Below are 24,223 nucleotides of genomic sequence, written 5' to 3'. Positions count from 1 at the left end.
CATGGAGTACAAAATTCAGCAGTTATTTTACACTTTCTAACCTCAAATAAAGCACACATCCACATTTGTGGTAATAACCTGAAATGTGAAGTGCTGCCTAATTAATTACCTGATTTATAAGAAGTATCACGGAACAAAATTTGGAGAAGATTCTGATTAAATTCAGTGTTATAACTCCAAATAGTCTTCAAGCAGGACAGTTTTCAAACTTCAGAGCTCAGTTTTCTGTGATTCCTGTTTAATTTGGTTTATTTCTCTTTTCTTTTTTAAAGGATGAGTCAAACCCTATTAAAAATATAGAACATAACTAAAATAATTTAATAATTTAAAAGAATACATTCAGTACATGTAGGAGTATTTTTCAGACTCACTAGGCCATGGACAATGAAACTGAAAGCTAATGTCAGGTTAGAGTAACTTTAGTTTTGCTAGCACAGTCAAAAGCACTTTACTACAAAAAGTTACAACTTTTGTTATGTCTATAAATAGGCAACCTCCTGACTTACCACACAGAATGTTAATGACATTAGCATTAAGTTCTAAGTAAACAAAGAAGCAATATGCATTACAACCTGCCAGCGGAGTATACATAATCAGAAAGAGAGTTCTTTAAAAAGTACAATTTTGTTATTTTTACTAAGCAGTAAACAAATAATTTGTGCTGATTGGTGAAACTCTTAAGTGTGAAATACAGAAAATGTCAGAGGTGGAAAAGGGACTTGGCTAACAAAACATCTGCTATCCCAATCACTTCGAAACAGTTGTATTTGAATGTTTCTCAGAAACTCATTTGTGCTTCAACTCAAGTATTACCGCTATCCATTTTTACCGTTATCATTAACACTGATCATTTCCTTTCTCAAATACATACTTTTATATTTCATTGACCTCTCAAAAGGCTTCAGAAAATATCTGTCACCATTTTACATCTTTTTCCTATGACATTAAAGGAAATTACTAAACCAAGTTTGTTGAGGAAATCAGTGCCAGAGCCAAAACCCATATCCATTTCTCTTGAATTCCAAGTTGACACATCCACTGCTGATTGTTACTTTTCATTTCAGTAATGATTCATCCATCCTTTATTACACCCATGCACATACCTGCATTTTCAGACATCACTTCAGAGATGACATTGGAATAGGCCAACTGAAAATATTTGATGCAAACCAGATTTTTAACTGTGTACTCCATGCAGTGTGCATTTCAAGTTCTATCTTAGCAGAGCTTAATATGTCCTTACAATATAACTGAGGGGCTGTTAGCTTTTACTGTGCTCACATACTCATTTTAGATTCAGACTTAGAGCCTGGAAAGTAATCTAAGGTTTCCTGGCCTAATACTTCTATATGGAAAGGAAATGCAAGCATCATGTACAAGTCACTGAAGTAAGCTATTTCATGACGGCTTCCTTACTAGTAGATAGCATTTTTGTTATTTTGCATAAGAGCTTTTTTTTTCCCCTCTCTCTTGGAGCTGTATGATGTAATAATGAACATATTAATATAATGTATGATATAATAATGAACATTCCTTAAGTTAGTTTTAGGTATTATTTCAGCATCCAAATATGGAGCAGGAAAATATCACATGACTTAGCTAATAAAATACTGTAAGAATAATAGAATGGATTTGCTCTGAATAATCCATAGTCTAAGAATTATTCCCTGAAGGTACTTAGCCAAAGCTTACACAAATTTTTGCACAGGAAAGAAAGGCTAAATTCACCAGATAATGTATTCACAACACAGGACTCAACCATGACTTCCAGTGACTTTCACGCTACCGAGAAGTTCCCAGAGCAGAGAAATGTTTCGTTACATTGGTCTGACAGCTGGTCTCTCATCATTATTAAGGCTTTCCCTTGGGTGAGCTCCAGAAATATGCTGGGGTTTGAAACAGACTAGATTCAGAATTCCACATTGGCCATTAAGAGTCTCTTATGTACACAGAATCTAAACCATAGCTCAGGAGTGTCTGGAGTTGTGATTTTTTGTTTGTTCTTTAGAGAGAAGACTCCTGTAAGTTATAGACTTGAGCTGCCGCTATGATGTCAGCCAGTAATCAAAATACTTGTTCCTCAGTCTGGACATTCAACTCAGATACAGAATACCAGCTTACCAACAAACACCACACTGGTTTTATGGCTTGTGAACTAGGCCTTGAGGTATCAATGAACTGCAGTCTGGTATGACATTATCCAGAAGTTTTATCATTGCGCCCATATGACTTACTAACTTAACAGCTTCAGAACTGAGACAACAATCACTTCCAACAGCAAAGCATTTCTTAGTCCTGCTCCATGCTTAGGGCAAAAGAAAAGGAATGAGAAAACTACCAGTACTCAAATAGAGAACAAGCTTCCTAAAGTAGGAGCAGCAAAAAGCAGCTGTCCAAGCAGAAGCCACATTTACCACACCCCAGTGGTGATTGCTATCATGTCATAACACCTCAGAAGAGAAGCCTCCTCTGTTTGAGAGGACAAACGGAGCATCCATAGCCTTTGTATGCCCCACTTACTAAAATCGTAACCATAGGGAATGGAGGAACAGCACTGAAGCCTTCTTCAGAGGCCCAAATACATTATAAATTATGAGGTGGTACTTCTGAAGGAAGTGTAAGATCCTGAAAATCTGTATCTAAAAATGTGGGTGTTCTGAGATTTCCTAAAAATCAGCAATATCTGTATTAACAGCCCAACCTTCTTGCACCCTGCAACTTATGCTAACCAAAAGATCACACTGTCACTAAGAAAATATTTTAGTTCTACATGATGCTTGAATCTTTTTTGAATAACCCCCCCCAGACTGATAGGTAATATGAAAAACTAAAATCAGGTGAAAAAATATACTACTGAATTCAGTATACTGGCCAGTTATAAAACCTGCAACAGCTTTTCGCCAAGACTGAGAAGACACCTACATAAAACTGCCACTTGAGCAGCGTTATATACACTGGGAGTCAACCATTGTCTATGCAACCATTGTTTAGTCAAATACATCTGGGTCTTGATATACACTCAGGTTGATACCTTCCATCTCTTTTGACAATGTATGCAAGTAGTGTAAAATACATGGTCTGTTAGAATTGTGACAGGAAGAGTATTTTCTATCAGCCTCCTCTGATCAGAACTCTCATGCAGTCAGAGACTGTGTCTTCCCGATACTTCACTGTCAACTTTCTGAATCTCAAATGTCATTCAGATTTACAACATTCCCACCTGGTTCTCCATTCAGACTGTGAAGAACCGTTCACTTTTACAAACTGGCAGCCTGTAAATAAACGTAATGGTGGAATGGCTAATAAGCTCTTTTTCCACCAAAAGTAATTGTTTTGCTAGGTATGAGGCTGATGACATAAATCCAACATGGCTGACCACTACCTACTACTTACCTTTACAGCTGAAATGATCCTTCTTTTGTAACTTTTGTCATGTTAAAAAAAATTCTTCTTGAAACCATACCCATCAAACTTAAGATTTCCATCTGATTATTGAAGTAACCTTACTATTAAATTGGGTTGCAATAGATGAACATTTTATATCAGTGTCTCAAATTTCCAGTGTCACAACTACTTCTACACCTTATGAAAAATACTTTGCATTACTACTTACCCAAGAAATACAAGCAACTGCCCTGCCACCACAACTCTCCCACTTATTTCTGACAGTTTTGGTAACAGCAGGTAATTCTAACTTTTGGACATTCTACAGTGGTTGATTTCTGCAAAAGTTTAAATGATAAACTTTTATGAGTTACTCATTTTGCCATAAAACATCTATTCACCTGCACAAAACTAATGCATACGATCTGAAAAAAAAATCTGTTATGAATTGTATTCACATACAGAAAAATCAATTAATTTTCATTATGTGATCTCAGTAAACTGCTCCCTTACGTGGAAAATTAGCAACTGCATTAATTGCAGTCACAGAATCCTAAGGAGAAATAAAAAATGGCATCAACAAGAGAAAACCCACCAAGAGCTTATTGGTAATTCATGGGTGAAGAGAACATTCATTATGGCAGAAAAGCTAGGAGAGATCTTTGGAGCAGTTCAGAACAGTTCTGACACCAGATTTTGTACTTTATACAGGGATGATGTGCTACTGATATAAAATTGTCAGGTAAGTGAAAACCTAAAATGTACTGGAGAGGATTATATTAAAGATCTACAGGAGTAATTGACTGAGCAACAAAATAAAGAGTGGATAAACATACCCACAGATAAACAAAATAACACTCGTAGTGTAAACTCCTCAGTGCATATGCCAGGTATTACTCCATTTACATGTTATTCCACTCTTGGTTAATTGTTGCCTCATTCCAAAATGTACATACATAGTTTTTCCTTAAAGTCAATAAACTGTCAGAAACCATGTAGAAATTTCACACAGCAAAAGTGGAAATAAAATTGCATGACTTATTTGATCTCAGAGTATGGAAGTTATGACAAAGAGCCCTCATTTTATCCTCCCACCACTTCAGCTATTTCCATTTGTCTGGCTCTTCTTTCTTCTTTCCACCGCCCAAGGAAAGTAGGCAGTTCACATGTTTTCCCACTCCAAGCCTGGAAAAGGGTTGAGGAAATTAATTTTACCCTTTTAACAGATGAGATTATGGATTATAAGTGACCTAGTCTCTTACTGTGTGAAAACAGTATTTTAATACTTCTGACTTGCCATTAACCAATACATTACTAGCAAATTGCTCTTGAAATTAAGAACATTAAGAACATGCTGCTGATGTAAAAAGCTTTAGAGAGAAAGAGATGGGCCTAAAATACAATGAGATCCAAAGCAAAAGGAGCCATGCAACCTCCTGAATACGAAATAGGAAATTGATACCAGCTACATAAAAAGAATTGACAAGATTTGGAGGTGTACAGAAAATATAACATACAATATAAATTATAAAAGCCCAGGAAATTACCCAAGTCCTCTTCAGAGCATTTCACTGAAATGGCATGAAGCACATACTCCATCACATTTCCATACAGGATGTTTCTGAATCAGCAAGTCTAACATGAAGATATTTTTTTTCAGGGGTCAATTTTCCCATTGATGCAAGGAGGATTTACACATGCAAGTCCCATTAACATTAATAGGAGTTACCAACATAAATCCCCCTGCAATGATAGGAGAAAAGACCCCATAGTCTGCAAGGATCTAAGTTCTAATGATTACCTGTCAAATGGCCCTAAGCATCATCATCACCAGAAAAAGCAGACGTAGCAGCTTCATGGCCGAAAATACTTCCAAAGGAACAGTAACTAATTGCAGTTGTACAGATAAGGCAATAAAACTATAGAAGGGAAAATGGCACAAGACTGGCTGTTTGCATATTAAGGGTTAATGTAATTAAGCAACTTAAAAAGAAAGTACTCATTAAAAAAGGAATTCAAACATATCAAAGCACTCCTTAGGAAAAAAAAAAAAAAAAGTGTGAATATTGTATGAGCTCCAAGGTGCTTGAAGGATAATACAGCTACTTGTTTAAAAATTCAATTAACCTTATCTTTCTTTAACTTGATTTATTAATAATCCTACAGATAAATTGCCAGTTTTTAAAAAGTCATGTTATCTTTTGAATACATCCTGTATGACAAGCCTTAAAAGCTACTTCAAATAAGCCTAACCCTCACTTTGTATGCTTAAACTATTTAAAAGCAAGAACAAAATGCAGTTCAGTGGAAGATTTCTGTAAAATGCAAGATCAACAATCTTTTCTACTGCTACTGCAAGTGAGCTATTGGGTACTCAAGTACCATAAGAAAACATTTTATGTTTCCATTCACCATACGAACGAGACATGAAAACAGTTTTTAGGCAATCAATGTAGTGTAAAGTCACAGTCTACAACTTGCAGATTATTCCATCTTATCTAAAATCAAATTTGCAGTATTTCCAAACTTTGCTTCACATGGACACGAAGCACTGAGATGCTACTATATAAACTTCCTAACTTATAGAAACATACTATCACCCATGCAAATTTCAATCTTATTACAAATGTCAACACTATAAAAGTAGACAACAGAATTATCAGCTAACAAATGAACTGCTTCTCTTGTGTAATTGAAAGAAAACACAAGAAAATCTGCTTGCAAGCAAACCTTTAATTTTCATCAAACAATTTCCCTGTAAACACAGAAGATGAAAAATTTAACTATGATCCCTATTACTGAACGACAAACAGGGACAAGGTCCTCCCCTTAGTTATTTTACAGATCTCTAGATGTTAAATACAATTACCATATACTCATGCTTTCCAATACATGTAAAAATTACAGCTAAATGAAGAGGCAGTCTGCTTATTACTATGTATAAATAACTGCTCAATCACAAGCATCCAAAGATAACTGTTGTTTAACATTGGAAACATTTCAACCACATATATTTTTGAGGACTTTGGGATTATAAACACAATGGTACCTATCCAGTAAAGAACAACTGCAAACACTAATAAACCAAGTTTTGAAATGCAAACCAGACAATGTATTATGATGCAAGTGAAGGTAAGGATCAGTAATGCTGTAAAAAAAAAATAAATAAATTAACCTTTATGGCACGAAGCCATTTTAAAGGCAAGCACAGCACATGCACCACGGAACCGTACAAAGTCTGGATGTGTCAAGTTCAGGCAGTGCTGAATATTCATTATTCAATGGCATTTTCTAGTTACGCACAGTATTTAAGCACTGCTAGAACTAGAGCTAAGTTATCGAAGAAGTTTAAACCCTGACTCATCAAAAATCACTTATCTCTTTATTTCGATACACTACTCATCTATTGGGTGCACATTTTATGGTAAAGATTTAAGTAAATTCTAAATGTTTTTCACCATCTGAATGCCTAATTTCAAGCATTGTTCAGAAGTGCAAGTTTATCATGGTCATTTACAACAGCTTTCTCATTTTGTAATTTTTCATACAAACGGCTTATAAATATTTCAATAAATTTTATTGTATAAATGCTTTATGATTTATCATTACAAAACACATCATTTACAGCTACCACGCTAATTTTAATCCTATTAACCAGGATCAGTACAATCCTTTGGAATCATCAGTTGAACCTTCTCCCTGCTACAAAACCCTTCAATTAATCATCATCTAAACTTCTTAGACATCATACTTCAAAAAATTAACTTTGTTAATTGTTAAAGGCCCAAACACTGCAACAAATCCAGGGCAACTAACACCAGGTACACTCCATTTACGATTTTACATTTTGTTGGGAATTCTTGCATGAAGTTTAAATTGTGCTATTTTCCTGACTACAGTAAATTAAGTCACTAGTGACAATGAATGATCCATTAAGCCTTACTGAACAAAAATAAAATTCAAACATAAAATATTTTCATGTGAGGAACATCTACTGGGTTGTATTTGCTTCTGAATTATGGCATCGGTTTTAAAACTATACAAAAATTTTGCATTATACAAATTAAACATGACATCTATTACATATTCTAAACCTACTCCAGAACTGTCAATATATTGCCTTTAAGTTCCATTCATAAAACCGCTTTGAAGAACAGATTGTGAAGCTCACCTTCTACTGTTTCATTAGCACTGGTCCAATGACTTTTAGTTGAACTTTGATACATTCTATCACAAGATCATCATCTGACTGATAAACAAACTTGCACAATTTTGATTAGTTTCAAATTGTTCACTTTTAAAAGGTGGAGGATTCCTTTCAAGATGTAAAATGAAAAGAAATTATCTGAACAGATCATAAATCCTATTTTAACATTTTAGATTCAAATGCTTTGTTCTATGTTTTCTGCTTAGCTACAAACACCCCTGGATATGGTGGACCTACTTAGAAATGTCTCAGCTATCAATGAAGCTATCTGATGAAAAAAGATTATTCAAGCTAAGGAAAGTAAGGCAATTGCAAATAATACAGCTATGGGATTTTTAAACCTCTTTTTCTTACCCTTCCTCCCTTACATTCTAGTTTGGGTCAACCTCCTCTTCTACTAAGAGAACAGTGTTAACTCATTCTTCGTTATCTTCCTTCTTAACAGCACTACTACCTCCGCTACTGCTTTCCTCAGTTGAGGAGTCAGGTTTTGTCTCTGGGGAATTACTGAATCCAGACTCTTCTGGTGCAATCTCATCTTCATCATAAATAATATCTTCCGGATTCGGTGGTGGTGGACAAAATTCCTCTGTAGGAAACATTTCATGGAAAATGGTCTCGGCCTATTCCAAAAAAAAAAAAAAAGCATAGAAGAAACTTTACCTTGAAACGTAATACCTTGTAGCAATATTTTACAGATACTTCAGATTAATCTCCGTTCTTTCAAATCAGTGGTGATTTAATACTTTGGCAGTACTGTAAACACGAAGGAAATCCATCCCTTCTTGCAGCGCGTGAAAAAGAAAAAGCCATCATCTTTTCACATCGTTCTACCATGAAAATGACAGCACAGGGCTTTTTTAAAAATTCTGCTCATTCTACACTGTACTGAGAATAAAGAACGTGATTGTTTGCAAACAAATTGATCTGCACTTTAAAAATATCCCATCTCTTTTCCAGAGAGAAGAATCCATTTCACATAACGAGCAAACCCATGAAATTGTTAATACATACAACCTACATCGTACCTCTGTTGGTTTCCCTCATAAACTTAAAAAATACAGAAAAATGTCTATTTCCATTTTTGTGAACAGCTCATACGTGCCTCAGTGGCGAGTTATTCTCATCCAGTGGAATATGATTATTGAATATAGGTGCATACTTGTATACATTTATAGTTTACTCAAAAAAACATGTCTATCATTTCAGTGCATTATGTCTGTAAACCTCTGTGCCCAAAGAGTGCCTTTCCAAAAGGAACAGTATAAGCAACTTCTATTTAGATGAAAAGACAGCGACTCTTAAGATATAGCTCAAAGATTTGATTTACAATGCCAGTTACTCTTCATGCCATCGAGGTTTAGAAATCAAGTACACAAAAAATGTCAAGTGACCACTGTAATGAAAGACATTAAAAAGAAACATGTTCTTGATAACATCAGGGTAGTTGTAACAGACTAGAACTAAAAAAATATGGGAGAAAAAGAACCAAGATAATATGATGTCAGAATTCTTGAGAACCAGACACTGTATAAAAACAAAGGAGGCAAAAAAAAAAAAAGCTTTTAAAACCCCACAAGAACGCAAGGAGCTTTGTTAACCGCTGTTAGAGTTTTACACGGTCTTGTGCAAATAACTTACCTGTGAACTTATCTTAAAAAGACAAAAGAAAAAGGCAAGCTAGAGACACTGAGGAATTTATTTACTGAATGCACTTCACATTTCCATAAAGGTTTTGTTTTCTTAAGTCCTTAAGCTTCTAAGGCAAACACGGACAACTGCTGCAGGTCACAGCTGTTTTGGGTTTCTAAAAAGGCAAAGGAATATTGCCTCGATTTTGTCTCTTCAGTAAACTATGCCCGAAAGCTGACCTATGACAACAGCTCCCTCATAAGGAAGAATGCATTTAATCTTTATATTCATACTGCTACCGGACACTGCCCTGAAAAAGCTGACAGTAGGGTCAGCTAATGCCAACTGCAAAGGCTGATACATGATGAGGATTCCTGGACAAGAGGGAATTGTTTTCAGCTTAATACATCATTGAGCATGTACCAAACAGCTTTCTGTGATAAACTTCATTGCCCACTGTATTTGTATCACACCAGCACGTGGATGCAGAGCTCCATTCTTAACTGCTTGAATGACCCTGTCTACTTTCAGTTCAATTTAATTTTTCATTCTGCTTCCCAAATTTCACTATCCCACTCCCATTTAAACCTGTCTAAAACTATTTATATGTGAAAAAACCATAAATTTAAGAATCAATGCTCTATTTAAAAAATAAGGTTTTTCAATTTGAAAACCTTGCCTAGTAAGTTTAGGAGGCAAGGGGGTAAAAATATCCCACAGAAAGTTTACAAAACTTGTTTTTTGAAGGTAAGAGAAAAAACTTTTGATTTCACATCTGCACTTGTTTATTTTTGGAGTTTCATGCACTACTCTTATATTTAATAGAATACTGAAGATGGGTATCATATTTTGCACTAAATATATTGCAAATGAGAGCAAACATTTTCTATGCAGTTCTTAACAATTATTCACTCTTCAATTGGTCAGTCCAAAAATGGTCACGTCATTACGAGGTTGAACACGGAAATAAATTCTCAGGATGCTCTGGGGGACATCATAACATTGATTGTAACTGAAAAATTTAATGCTACAGAGTGCTTTCAGGTCTACCAATTTTTTACATTAACCTTACCCAGCTGAAGTAATGCAGAACAACCAATAATAATTTAACAGCTCCTTCATTATAACACTTTGACACTTATTGTAGCTAATTAAGTTAGCAAACAGTTCCTGCAATATTTAGTAGTTAAGTGTACCAGCTTTCAAGAGTCTATGTTTGAATTAAGCATTAAGACGTAAGCATGTAAAGCACTAGCATAGGATACTCTAATAGCTGTTTGAAGTTGAATAAAACTATGTGTTGTTACTGTTTTACTGTACCCCAGCCTCGCAACTTGATGGTGTGTAGACAAGCTATATGAGCTTTCAGAGCAACTTTTAGAGAAAATACTACCAAACTAACAGTAGTTTGAAATACAACACACTTGAGTAACTCTGAAATCCTTCCAGTAAACAGGTTAAAGGACAAATATCGGCATGACAATTTTAGCGCTTCTCTTATAAACATAAAGATGCCTCAGAAATCTGAAATACCTGAGAGAACATACTACTCTGGAACATAATAATTCATGTCTGATTGTAGCAGTGAAAAAAATAGAAAACTAAAGCCAGATGCTTTACTTGATCTTACACACAGAATTTAAAGAAATCATAAACAGCACATTATATTTTATTTAGCCTATCCCTGGGGTGAGTAAACACAGACATCAAAATTAATTCAATATTATACTAAGAATTTAACACTAAATTAAAATAAAACAATAATTAAGTCATTTGTGTACTGAGCTGCAGATGGATAATTGTCTGTAAAAGTTGTGGTGTCTTGCCTTCTAAATAACGTATCTTCAATACAGTCACACAGCATGATGTACAGAAGTTAGTGATACTAATAGTAATGAAAACATAAATCATGGGAAGAAACATTAAAACAGTAAACATAGAATTGATTTCAGAAATTAGATTCAATTTTCCAAGCTATCTTCAAGACTAACACACATAGTGGGTGGTTTTAATCTGTCTCACTGATGGTCAACAGATTTAATACAAAGGCTGACTACAGCACCTAGAATATTTAAACACAGCTTGATCTATAATACCATTATTCATTGGTAAGAAAAAGAGCTCTTCAGGTAGAGAAAGTTGAATGCTAGAAAAGGTGGCTATGAAAATCAGAATGAGGCTGGGCTTTAAGTCTATTTAAACAGCTTTTAGCTCACACTGTTTTAAATAATAATAGTAAAAAAAAAAATATGTTAGAAAAGAACTAATTTACAATTTAAAACTGCTACCATAATAATTGTCTTGTATTATTTTTGTTTTTACAGTTTTTCATCCTCTTGGGAAGCAAATTATTGCCTTGTAAAGCAAAATGGAGTGTACTATTAGCTCTTAATTATACTGTTCTGACCCTGCAGTTCAGGCTGTGTCAGCCTCTGCACTTTAAAATCTTATTTTTAAGAGGTTTATGACCTGGTAATAAAAAAAACCTACAACTGGTTAGAAGATGGCATGCACATTCTCTGCACACGGCCACTAAAAATCTACAGCTTTAAAAATAACTAGCACCAGTTAATTCTACAAAGATTTAAGTGTACTCAGGTTAGCACTGAAACCACCCTAATATCACAGTGACTGCAGTGGTAGATTTGCCTAGGAATTTATACATCCCATATCAAGGTGGATCTCTGAATGGAAGAGCAAAGAAGCACCTCTTTTGTTGCACAAGTCATAATCTATTTATTTGCATGATCTTGTCTTCTGCTCAACAGTAGTGGGGAAGGCACAAAGGTGTGACAGGAAGCTCACTGTGAATTTCTACGTACACCTACTGGTGTCCCTGCATATTCTGCCAACTGCCAACACAGAAGGTGGTTATTTCATCATCTGTTCATCTACCTAGTTTTGTTTAGGGAGCTTTTACTCTTCACCTCCAATTTCAAAGCACTAGTAGTTTGCCTTAAATTGAGTACTGGTATTGTATGCCTATCACTAGGCAAGTTACAAGTGGTTCTCAGTTCAGGATTGCAGTTGGCGGGAACTAGATATGTAGGTAGCCAAATACTGAGAACTAACAATCAGAACTGATTTAGACTTGGTGCCAAATACTATCTCAAGTGACATTCCCCCTCAATTCCTCCAGAGACACAGACCATATTTTTTTAATATGAGGGTATTAAAGCAAAGAAAAGATAAATTGAGATAGATTAATGTACCAGAGTAGTAATTATGCTGGATTTTTTTCTTCCCCAAAAGTTTTAGGTTTGTGACTATGTCCTGCAGCTGTTAAACTAATTTGATCGTCCTTCCAACTTGAACTCCAGACAGGCTTTTTTGACCTCTAATTTCTACTGCTTCTCTACTACTGTACTTCCTCTCTAACCCTACAGGTGAAAGGCTACATATTTTGGGGAGTTATCTGTATTTTGGAGTTATTTGGCAGTTCTTCCTTTCTACAGTATTAAAGAAATTAACCATTCTACCAAGACCATCATCTTCATGTACTGCTGCCTTCTAGGTTCCCTTTACCTGTTCAGATTAACTATCTGCTACTCCTAATACTACTGTATCATCTGACCTTTTCTCAAGTTTCCTCCATTCTCAATCACTTTGCTTATTAAATAAGACTTCTTGTACATCTAGCTGTGAAGTTTTACAGCTGTATTAGTACTAATTACATAGCTTAAAGGAGAAATACCTGAACAACAGCAGATGGCATTGGACTTCCTTAGGTCTTTCAAGTTCTATAACAAAAAAATCCACAGATCTGTTTAACAAAAAAAAACAAACCTGTTTAACAGCACAGTCATTTCCTAAAGCAGAGTCTGGTCCAGAACAGACATAAACATTAGAGGGCAAGCCATCATATGACTTCTTCTCAACTCCTGAAGAATCTCTCATGTTGAAGTAGACGGCCCAGAGCACTCTGGGTTTTTCCAGTTCTTCATTTTCAGTCTCTGGAAAACAAAACAAAACAGTGTTTCAAATAATCAATGTTCATGATGGCTGCCCCATCCCTGGCAGTGCTCAAGGCCAGGCTGGATGGGGTTTGGAGCAATCTGCTCTAGTGGAAGGTGTCCCTGCCCGTGGCAAAGGAGTTGGAACTGGATGAGCTTTAAGGTCCCTTCCAATCCAAACCATTCTCTGATTCTATCTGTAATAAGGGAAATATGTAAGCTAGCATTCTAAAAGTCCATTTATAAACATGGAATTATTGCAATTTTTTTTTCTTTAAAAACCCAATTAATTTTGTTTTCCAATCTTCTCTGAGTTAGTCTTTCATCATACTTGTCCTCTGAAACCACAGGTATGTAAACTCCACTTATTCTGTACACACTATGCTGTATAAGAACCAACTATCACGTGAAAGCATACTACCAAGAAATTTGGTCTAAATTTAACACCCTTCCACTTGACATTATCTAGTTTACTCTGGATAAAATCCATGAGCATATGATGGTCTGAACAATTCTTCCACTGGCTGTCTCAACTTGAAGCCACATGCAAAGATATTTCTAATGTGTAACTTTTTCCTCCCTCATTTAAGCTTAACTTATATGAAATGCTTCTCTTAACAGACCTTTGTAAGTTTTAAGATTGAAAGTCTTGAAGCCAATCTAGGAAAGTAACTAATGCTTATGGTTTAAATAAATGAACTTCTAAAGAAAAATCCACAAAGAATACCTCTCCCCCAAATTAACTGCAGATAAATAATTACCAAAACCCAGAAGTACTCTATTTGAGACGTGTGATACACAGTATTGAGAATCTCTAAATGGTGGAATTACTGCTAAGTGAAAATAAAGAATTAATTTCTATTTATCTACACTTACTGAGGGCTTACACTGTGCTACAATACTTATGAAGAATACAAAACAATCATTAACTACATCCTGCTTGTTCATCATCTGTACTTTCTTGCAGTTACTTTGCACATTCATATAACCCCTCTGTACACAGGCAGAAAACCCTCTGGGAAGATGAAGGTCACTTTTTAGAAGTGCAGAATGCAATGGAGGAATACACAATATAGATTTTTAGCTTAATAGGTACTATTTGTTTGGCATATTTGCTGTTACCTTTTTGATGTTTTACCTCCTCTAAAACAAATGAAGCTTGTAAAAGACCTTGTGAGATTTACTTCTTTCCAATGAAGAAACTTCTAGATAACAATGGCATTCAAAACTGTATTTTAAAGCAGTTGAATTAGGAAAAAAAGAGATAAATTGATGCTATTCCTTCAGCATCTTTTTATAACTGTCAAACACTTAAAAAAAAGTGCTAACCATACTGAACAGTTTGAAATATAAATTAAATTCATCAGCCTGTGAAAGTCTGAGCCTTAATACAGGGCAAGATGCTCTTTAATATATTGAAAAGTTCACATTGCTCATAAAAGTTACTTCTTCCTCATTTAGGCAGGAAAATGAATGGAGTCCTCTTCTCCAGGTGACTTTGCCTCTTTGACCTGCCATGGCCCAGTGCTCACTTTATCTGGTGATTCATTTTCAATAACTCCAACAGTATTTGTTCTGACATTTTAATTAAAATACGACCACTACCTCATCCTGATGATAAAAAGGCCTATGTGTCAGTGAAAACTAGCTTTTCAGTGCCTCAGTGCACCTGAGGACCCCTATGATCACATAGTTTCTACAGAAGAATTTCAGTCAGGTTCTAAACAATATATCATTTCAAAACTGGATCACTTTAAACATTAAGATTAATGCTACCCCCCAAATGATTAGAAGACACTAAACTGCAAGGTAATCTTTTCTTTATCAATTGAGTCTTTGAAACATATGGCACTGTCTTGAAAATTTAAGATATATGTTAAATATTAAAAGTTGGAAATTAGCAGGCATTAGATTAATAAACATCAATATAAAAAGTGTTTGCTCTCTCCAATTGAATAAAGTTTTCTGTTTTCTAACCCTGGTTTTAGTCTACATAAGTAAACCAATTATAAATATTATAAAATACTTCCACATCTTACTAACCTGAGTATAGACAAACATAAACACTTCCCCTGACAGCTAAGTATTAGTTTCTCATAGAAGAGCTATGATTTATTGTATTTAAGTATGAGCACACTACATTTAAAAATGCTTTGCCAGGGTTACAATACAGCAACATTTTCCAAGTGCACAGTACTTACCCTCTTACCAGCTACCAAAAATATGATTAAATTCAAGATCTTGGGATTAGATTTCAAGACACCACCTCAGAACTATCTCAGGGAACTACCTCAAAGAATCTCAGGGAACATTTCTTTCCATGCAACAATTGCTTTGTCAGCAGCTACTTTCCTTTGGCACTATGAAATTGTCCATCTCAAGGTCAAAGTTCATGAAAGCAGCTGGCAAGGTTTCCTTAAATTAAGGGCCAAATAGTTCATTATTGGAAATTTCTGGAAATCTGTCTTCCTGGTAACACTGCAGCGTGTAACAACTTTATGCTTCTCTGCTTAAAGCAGAATCGAGAGAATTTCAACTAACAACAGCAAACAAGGAAGCACTTTGAAAAAGACAACAAAAGGATAAGCGACAGTCTTAGAACAAAAGAAGTCAAAGGAAAACTTAAGAAGCTTACAGCACTGAATACACATCTGGCAGCTGGAGAAGAAAAGCAGATCACTAACTTCTGGGGTTTTGATAACTTGTTATGAATACCCAAGTGATAGAAATCACTAAAAATGGGATAGCGCGAAAAACCAGATCCACAAATACTTCATGTCACTGCTGCACCTTTGCAAGACATGCTGAAAAGCAAGTATGTTTCCATGAAAAAAAAAAAAAAGCATAAAAAATTAAAAAGGTTCTAGACACAGCCATGGTCCCTGTATGCTGAAGTTAAACCACAGCTGAAGATGACTTGGAATATTAGATAATGAAAAACCCTGACATCTGTCTAATCAATCTCACTCTCAAAATAGATTCCTTTACTTTGAAATGCTGATACCTAAATAGCAGTTCACCATATGCTGACTCTGATGACAGATTCAGATGTGCATTAACAGATACTTTAGGTAAGAGGTTAAATTATATTTTTTAAAAATAAGCTTTTAATACTTCAGTTATTTTTACCTTTTTCTGCATTTAGATTGAATAACTTCTGTACAACAGGTTCTAAATCTTCCCTAGCAGTTTTAGTTGATGGACAGGTTAAATGGACTAAATCTGTTAAAAGAGAACACAATCTAATTACAATCACCAATACACAGACATATAAATATCATTTACAATTTTTAAAAGGCACAGCAGACTCTTAGAAATCACTGCTCTTCATATAAATCACTTGCTTTAACCCAGAGAACTCCTTTACTCGCTTTAACCCAGAGAAATACAGTTTTTATACACCACACACAAAATTTTTTTTAATACATCTCAATTATCCCTCTCTCCCATGTATGGTGGCAAGATGAAAGTAACATTTAACCTCAGCAGTGCAGAGAATGTCATTCTATGAAAAGGGGCCTACCGATATCAGGAAAAGCAGCTGCAAGAATCAGGGTAACACATCGTATTTGCCAATAGCTCAACAACATACCAAACCCACAAATACCACTACTTGCATCAGAACTCTGCTTTAAGAGCTGAAGTGGGACTCTGTGGGAATTTTGGTTGTACAGGAGTAAGGGGGAAACCATTTTCCTCCACTGAAGTAAAAAATTTGAGCAAGACTTAGATTTCTTTTATTGCACTAAACAGTGAAGAGGAGATGAAGTGAACAGATGCATGTCTGAAGTTACAGCTCAAGTGGGCTGGCAGTTAACTATTTCCCTCCAGCCACAAGGAGAATAAGGAACACTGTCATGTTTTCACAAACTAGAAAGAATTTAAAGATAAGCACTCCTGAGTATCAGAGAACTGCTCTCTGATGTAATACATGCAAACCCCTAGGACAACATAGCAAAAAACTTCTACAATATTTTATTCACCCACCTTCTTACAGGATGGGAGAAAACATCAGTTCTGTGCTTGGGTAAGGGTGAAATTAGGTTAGGGGGCCAGGAGGGAGTATGGTAATTTGCAAAACTGATTTTCAGTACTTGATTCCAAGAGATGCTTTGTACACATCAGAAAAATATCCCAGAGTACAGCAAACCCATATTGTAAAAAGATGCCCATATTGTAAAAAGATGACATAAAAATATTTTGGACCACAAGGACACATTTCTGGAACTGTATAATTAACCAAATGTCACCTTACAGCAAGGACATTCATTGGGCAACTCAATGTCACTAAATCCAATTTTGTATTTTTGAAAATTCAGAGTTTTGCTGAATAATGCAGATTTGATATTTAGATTTCTTGCTAATGTAATTGCTTTCATGAAAATAAAGTTGCTAAACACATTCCTCATGGAACATACTAATTATTTATTTGCTCTATTTGGCAAACTAGTGAAGATTCTGACTCCTTGTTAAGGATGAAAAGATAACCACTTGATGCAGCTCTTGACCTCTTTGCTGTTCCACTGGTCTCCATTCAGGTACAGAAGCAACTACATTGCTACTTTATCCCATTGGATTTTACACCCCTTGATTCAGATATTTAAAAGCCTCATCTTAAAGCTTTTTATAAAACCCCCTTAATGGAACAGTTGTCTGGAAACTTCTCAGCAGAGAAGTATCTGCCAGAGAATCACAAAGCAGTTTAACATACCTTTGTACAAAGTTTAAACTGATTCATTTTTAATTCATTGCTGTACATTTCTGATTAATTTCATAGCAATGCATACCTATAGTACTATTTTAAATCCATATGGCATTTTTCTCTTTCACTCTGAAGTCTTGCTATATTTGTGTCATTATTTCCAAGTACATCATATGTATCTTGAATGATTACCTAGCTGCAGTTATGCCACATAAAGTTGGACACTGACTCCAGGAGGACAAGAAATTTAACCCTTTGTGCTTCTCTTCTTTCAGATTGCACACAGAGCTTATAACCAAAACCAAACCTTCTAAAAGGAATATGTACTAAAGAAAGGTAAAACAAAACAGGCAGTGATAATAAAAGCCTCCCCATAACCTTAACTAAATGTTTACAATCCCAAATGTTGTAATACAATCTATTCTTTCCATAAAAACACTCAGTTATAAATCATGATCATGAAGTTCACATCATTTGCTTTCTATAAAATCTTTTTTATTATCCTTAAGGTTATGGCCATGAGTCACAGTCATCGGTATGTATTTTGATTATATTTGATTTACTCAGGTATAACTGCATTAGTTACAGTGGTTGCCAACATTTGTCTTCAGGTAATTCTTCTAGCAAGAAGAACGATGAGTTTAGTTCATGATTTCATCATTACAGTCTCAATTTTTAGGGCAAGTGAAGGAATTTGGTTCCACTCAACTGGCAATACAGATTATGTGCTTGTCATTTATGCAGCGTGATCAAAGAGTAGATGTATTTGTATACTTATCTTAAATAATTGTTTGAAGGAGATATCAGTCAGGTTAAAACCCATTTCCAGATAATGATGTAAAAGTTTTAGAAACAATTATGAAATATGTCCCATAACTAGAACTCAGCCATACCTAAAACAAAACTGTATTACTTCAATACATGAAGACAAATTTAATTAAGGAATGTAATACCTTCTCTTCTGAAATTAAAGAAATTAGGGAGAATAGAAAATACCAGAAACGCTAACTGGCACCACAGAAATTCTCATGAAACTAATAAACTTGAACATCAATGCTTCTTTAGTTTCTTTTCATGCTATATACATGTTGTGGACCTTTAAATAAATGGCTACTTAAAGGATAAGTATTAACAATATGCTCTATAGCACAGAGTTACTGAATTACAGGTTTAACTTTCTTTTTAAGTAGAAAATACAACTTTGACTGATGATCATTTAGTTCACTCTTCTTTCATATACAAAGAACTGAGTTCAAGACTAAGTAACAGTAAAATAAATTGGTTGTTATTATTACAGTTACTTATTTTTGTTTAAAAGCATTAGGTCAGCTAATTTCTAATTTTATTTATCTTCCATAGTGTCCCAAATTGTAATCTATTTCACAGAATTCAGAAGAATTTGGAATGAAAAATAAATACCCAGTAAGAACATTTTGCTGCTCATCTATTTTAAGTTCACATAAAATACCAACACAGAGCCATAAAAGTTCTATGTACATTCTCTGTACATATAAAACTGTTAATGGAAATACTGGGATGGCCCTTCTAGAAATGAGCTCTTGGGTCATTTTTAAAGAATCTAATGCAGCAGATGACAATAATAAAGTTCTTAAAAGAACTTCTATAACCTCACCTCAAATATATCATGATGCACTCCTTCCCTCCAAATGTCATAATGGGACATAATCTCACCTCCACCAAAACTTTCAGAAGATAAAAAGCCCCAAATATAGTGTACTATAGGCATTTCAATAGGTCAGTATGGCAGTCCATACAAAAACCCAAACATACATCTATGTTAACTAAGAGCCCACCTTTTTGCTTACAGGTTTTTTTTCAGAAATGATTTGAGGAAATACTTTAGGTGGTCCTGTAATTCTGGTGGAGAAATTCTAGGCAGAAAATTTTACAAAGAAAACATTTTTAAGTTGAAAAAAATCTTATTATCTTGACTTGAAAACTGCATGATCTTAGCTAGTTACAGTGGAGAAGAAACAGCCTGCCAGAGCTCTTCACTAGCCTTACCTGCCATTCTAATAATTCTTCTGCGTTTCTTTTTAACAACTTTACAGAATAATCAAAATGTGGAATTTGAATACTTTTTATCTAAAAGGACAAAATTACAGCAGTCATAATGAAAATCTCTTTGTTGGTGCTATTTTATGATTTCTGTACAGTGAACAGAATATTGTCCCAGTATTAGTAAGACTACAACTATAAAGCTTATTAGCCATGTAAGTGTTAAAAGGAACATCAGACATTTGATCTGTTTGGAAATAAAGAACAATAACTTTATTACCATGGAAATCACGTAAGACTTTAAATAAATAATTATCACATGTAAACTTAAGAAAAAAAAGGCAACAAGAATATTGTACTATTATTCCTAAGCCATATGAAACAGGACACAACTGCTATGGAATGAAGACAATGCACTAGTCTTCTCACCTGCTGATCAAAGTAACATAGTACAACCTTTTTCTCAGGTAACAGCCTGGTCATTGTGCAGCAGAGAAATGATACACACATTCTAAATTTTGCGTTAGAGTTGCTAAAGTCAAAGAGAAAAACACTTAATAATATAGATATCTTGTACTTACAAGTCTCCTTCATGCATGTCATGGTTGAAGAGCACAACTCAATGACACAAACTGCTGGTTTCCCTACATCCTCTGGAGGCACTGTCAAAATGGAAACCTGCCAAGCAGAAAGAACAACTCATGTTAAAAAGCAGAGTAACATGGAGGATAAGGCAATCAACACACTTCTGAGTAAAAGTGGAAAATATCTGTAGCCAGTTAAATAATTTTGTTTTCTGGTTTATTAGTAACCATTTGTGCAATAAATCCTGAAAAATTTGAGCACTTAAGAGCTTCCACCCAAGGCAGCAAAGCCACTTTAAGGAATGCCTGCAGCAGCAGAACAGAAAGAAAACCTCACACCCACAGTCCTTTCCAAAGGATGACAGTTGAGAAACTTAGCAAGAGACTGCAAAATCACTTTTGAACACTGGGCAGAGCACTGTTAGGTGAGAAGGACTGGAGTACTGGTCTGCCAGTAGCAAGACTTAGGAGGAATACTCCCTCATAACTGTTCTTATTTTGTAGATCATATTTAACCTGTAAGAATACAGAAGAGTAGAGAAGAAACACTTAACACAGATTAATATCCTTTAAAATTAAAGACTGCCCAGACTAAAGAAGCATAAACATTTAAAGATCTGAAAGTGAGCAACAAGAACTTTGAGCACTAAAAGTGAATGTTAAAAAAAAACCCAAAACCAAACAAACATGAACTTGGATCAAAGTTTTGAGAAGATAAATTCTTAGTAGTTAACAAAATACTAGGGGCAACAGTTTATTAAAAAGCAAGTAAAATGAACTACCTTAAAGGCAGGAGCTTAGAAACTGTTAAGATAGAGCAAACCAAACAGGGAAACCCACGTCACTGAACTAAAATAAAATTAAAGTCCTAATAGTTTTATAGAGACTAATGAATTAAACCATTATCAGCAGAGAGAGCTGACCAAAAAGCTGGATTTAAGCAGAAACAAAAGCATGAAATAAATCCTACAAACGACCAACTATTAATACATACAATTCATAAAGAAGTAAGCAATACAAAATTGATACATACCTGCTGCTCTGCATCTGTGTTTAGCACAGACTGGTCTGTAATGAGCACTGCCCTGGAGATCTGCCTACAATTAAATAAAACAATTATGGCATTTCACAAAAACTTAAAAAATAGCAATTTGGATTCCTAGTTTTGGCATTACCAACCTAAACATAATACTGTGGGAAGGCTATTAAACCATACCATCTTTATGACTATGACTGTTAGTGGGATGCTGCCCTGCTGCTGAAGGAGCACATCTAGAACATAAACGTAGTATTCTCAGTCACCAAAACAGATATTGGATAAATGATCCAGTCCCATTCTATGAACTACCTTGAATATCCTTCTCATTTTAGAAAAAACAAACAAACTTTTGTTTATTTGAGCAAGATTAATAGCAGCACATTATAGGACTTTTTATGTTCCAAACAGCACAGGACACTTCATTTTATGGGGAAATACACTAGGGTGGAGTTCCTGAACTGAAGTTTCTAATCCTCCCTTGCCTACAATTCTTTCTGCATCACAACTACTACTCCAGTTCTGGCAATATCTCATCTGCAGTATTTCAAAGGCAAAGGCTGTATATGCACAATGTTTTTGGCAAGGAAAACAAAAATCACAGACAAGTATGTCTTTCAATACTTTTCTAAACCTGACCAGATTTAAAGAGGGAACAGCAGCAAGCACCTCCACCTTCCAAACACTTTTACTAAATATGAAATCCCCAACCCACTTAGCTTTTGGATTTTTTAATAAGGAAAAGGGGAATATGATTTAGAGGACAATTTTAAAAACACCTAAAATAGAAAGTATACAGTTTGCCCTCAAGTGTATACAGAAGCAGAGAAAAACTACGGACTGAATTAAGCTGTACTGCAAAGATAGAGCAGGAAACAACAATCTCTTAAGTTCAATTTACAGGGTACTTTATGCACCATTATTTAAAGAGATTGACTTTCTTTACTGTTTTATTACATACCTGTAACACACATTTGCGCATGTGCTCTCTGAAAGATAACTATCTTCCACAATAAAATAGTTAGCACTTATTCTTTGTCCAAAATGATCCACAATAGCTTTGCATCTGTTAAAAAACCCAAGCCAAAATGAAAAAAAAAATAAAGTTTAGACATAAGGTAACAAAGGCATGTGTAACTTTTCAAAATTGAGTTCTACAGCATCTCATTTGTATCTTTCAGTAACTTAACTACACATTGCTTTAACATGTGAACCCCTAAACCAACTTAACTGAAAATGGTAATTCAATCCTAGACTCATACATTCTACCTGGTATATACAGTTTTTTACATGCCATGCCATTGTAGGTAATACCAGAACATTAGTTAGTTGGTCACTTTATAAGGAAAACTAAATATAAGCTAATAACACTGGCATTTGATTGCACAGGTGTTCTATTTAGTTGTACATAATTTTCCTCAAACTGTGACATCACATTTTCAGAAACCCTTACAGGTATGAGAAGTACCTATCCTGATGAATGCTTTTGCTATCTAAAGTGCAAGCAAAATATGTGCATTACAATTTCTTTATATAGCTTGCTTCCATAACCTAAGAGTCTTTAAGGCTTAAACCTGATTTCTAAAACATGATTTTAAGGTTTTCTGAAATATCTGAATATTTACTGTATAAAGCCCATTAGCTTTACTTAATTTTTGTTTGGTGTATGAAAGTTACTACTTTTTTTAATTAAATTCTTCTGAATCAGTATATATAGTTTCAGTAGATTTAATATACAGGATTCAAAGCAAAAAATTCTCTCACAGACATTTACACACATGCATAGAGAAATATCAGAAGAAACAAAATGATGCCTAAGACAGAGATCCCTCACAGATTTAAGTATTTTATCACAGCACAACATTATTTCTGTATCTGTAAATAGCTGACATGCAAATTATGCCTTATGAATAAACAGCATTTCTGTAACTTTATTAACTTCAGTGATCAAAACAATTTATATAGCTAGGGATGAGAACCAAATTAGCCACTAGCTTGTGTACACCAGTTGCTTCCATAGTCTGAAATGCAAACTGAAGATGGATGCACACAATGCTTACAAATGTAAGAGGTTTATGACAATTAAGCACATTTTTAAAACTCTTAGCTCTAACGCTGATTTCATAGGAACCTAGATAGTACATATATACCTCCATTCAAATTCAACAGATAACTTGAAAGTAGTAATTAAAAGAAGACTAAAAGCCCAAGCACTGTTTAACTTCAAAGACATAGTATTCTTTGTACAGTTTCAATCACATTCTATCCAACATGTGTTTCACTTGTAACTTTAAGAAGTTTTTTCTTAATGTTAACCCAAGTGATTTCATTCTCAGGCACTCATTTGAATACTGCAAATAAACAAGGAAGTCAAGCTGCTACAGTGCATTTCTAATTATAACCTTTCTTATTGTTTATGAAACAATTTCCCCTGCCACCCCCCTACACATTATCGAAGGGGAAAGGTTGATTAAATGTCATGTTGCATCACTCAAAGCCAGCAAAAGCAACTACAGTTTTTATTTTCCTGCTAAGTGTTGTTTCCTCTCCTTTGTTCAGGAATAGCTATCACATCCTATGTTTGATAAGATTTTAAACAGAGAGATAGCACTTTTAATTTCAGTCTCCACTTTACTTCAAAGGATGATGCTGAGAAAATTTCTTTCAAGTACTGCTTCCAAATACAGAAAACACTTATGCACTGAC

The 24,223-nt window shown here is 34.8% G+C and overlaps 1 protein-coding gene across 1 annotated transcript in view; it reads right to left on the bottom strand.

The window, feature by feature from the left end:
* Positions 1–6,099: 6,099 nt before the first annotated feature.
* The window catches only part of LOC134168111 (rab proteins geranylgeranyltransferase component A 2-like), a 66,976-nt gene continuing 48,852 nt past the window's right edge, over positions 6,100–24,223 (bottom strand). Inside the window, exons 10-15 of the mRNA XM_062627461.1 lie at positions 22,479–22,583; positions 21,515–21,578; positions 20,479–20,575; positions 16,306–16,398; positions 13,010–13,176; positions 6,100–8,214 (exon numbers count right to left, since the gene is read on the bottom strand). Coding sequence (XP_062483445.1) covers positions 8,008–8,214; positions 13,010–13,176; positions 16,306–16,398; positions 20,479–20,575; positions 21,515–21,578; positions 22,479–22,583 — 733 coding nt within the window. The 3' untranslated portion in view covers positions 6,100–8,007. The remainder of the gene's footprint in view (positions 8,215–13,009; positions 13,177–16,305; positions 16,399–20,478; positions 20,576–21,514; positions 21,579–22,478; positions 22,584–24,223) is intronic.

This window comes from Pezoporus occidentalis, unplaced genomic scaffold, assembly GCF_034315485.1.
Source record: "Pezoporus occidentalis ecotype Australia unplaced genomic scaffold, CSIRO_AGI_Poc_V1 ctg30, whole genome shotgun sequence".
Lineage (NCBI taxonomy): Eukaryota > Metazoa > Chordata > Aves > Psittaciformes > Psittacidae > Pezoporus > Pezoporus occidentalis.
The sequence above is the reverse complement of the archived record's forward strand: the minus strand, read 5'-3'. Positions and strand labels throughout refer to the sequence as shown.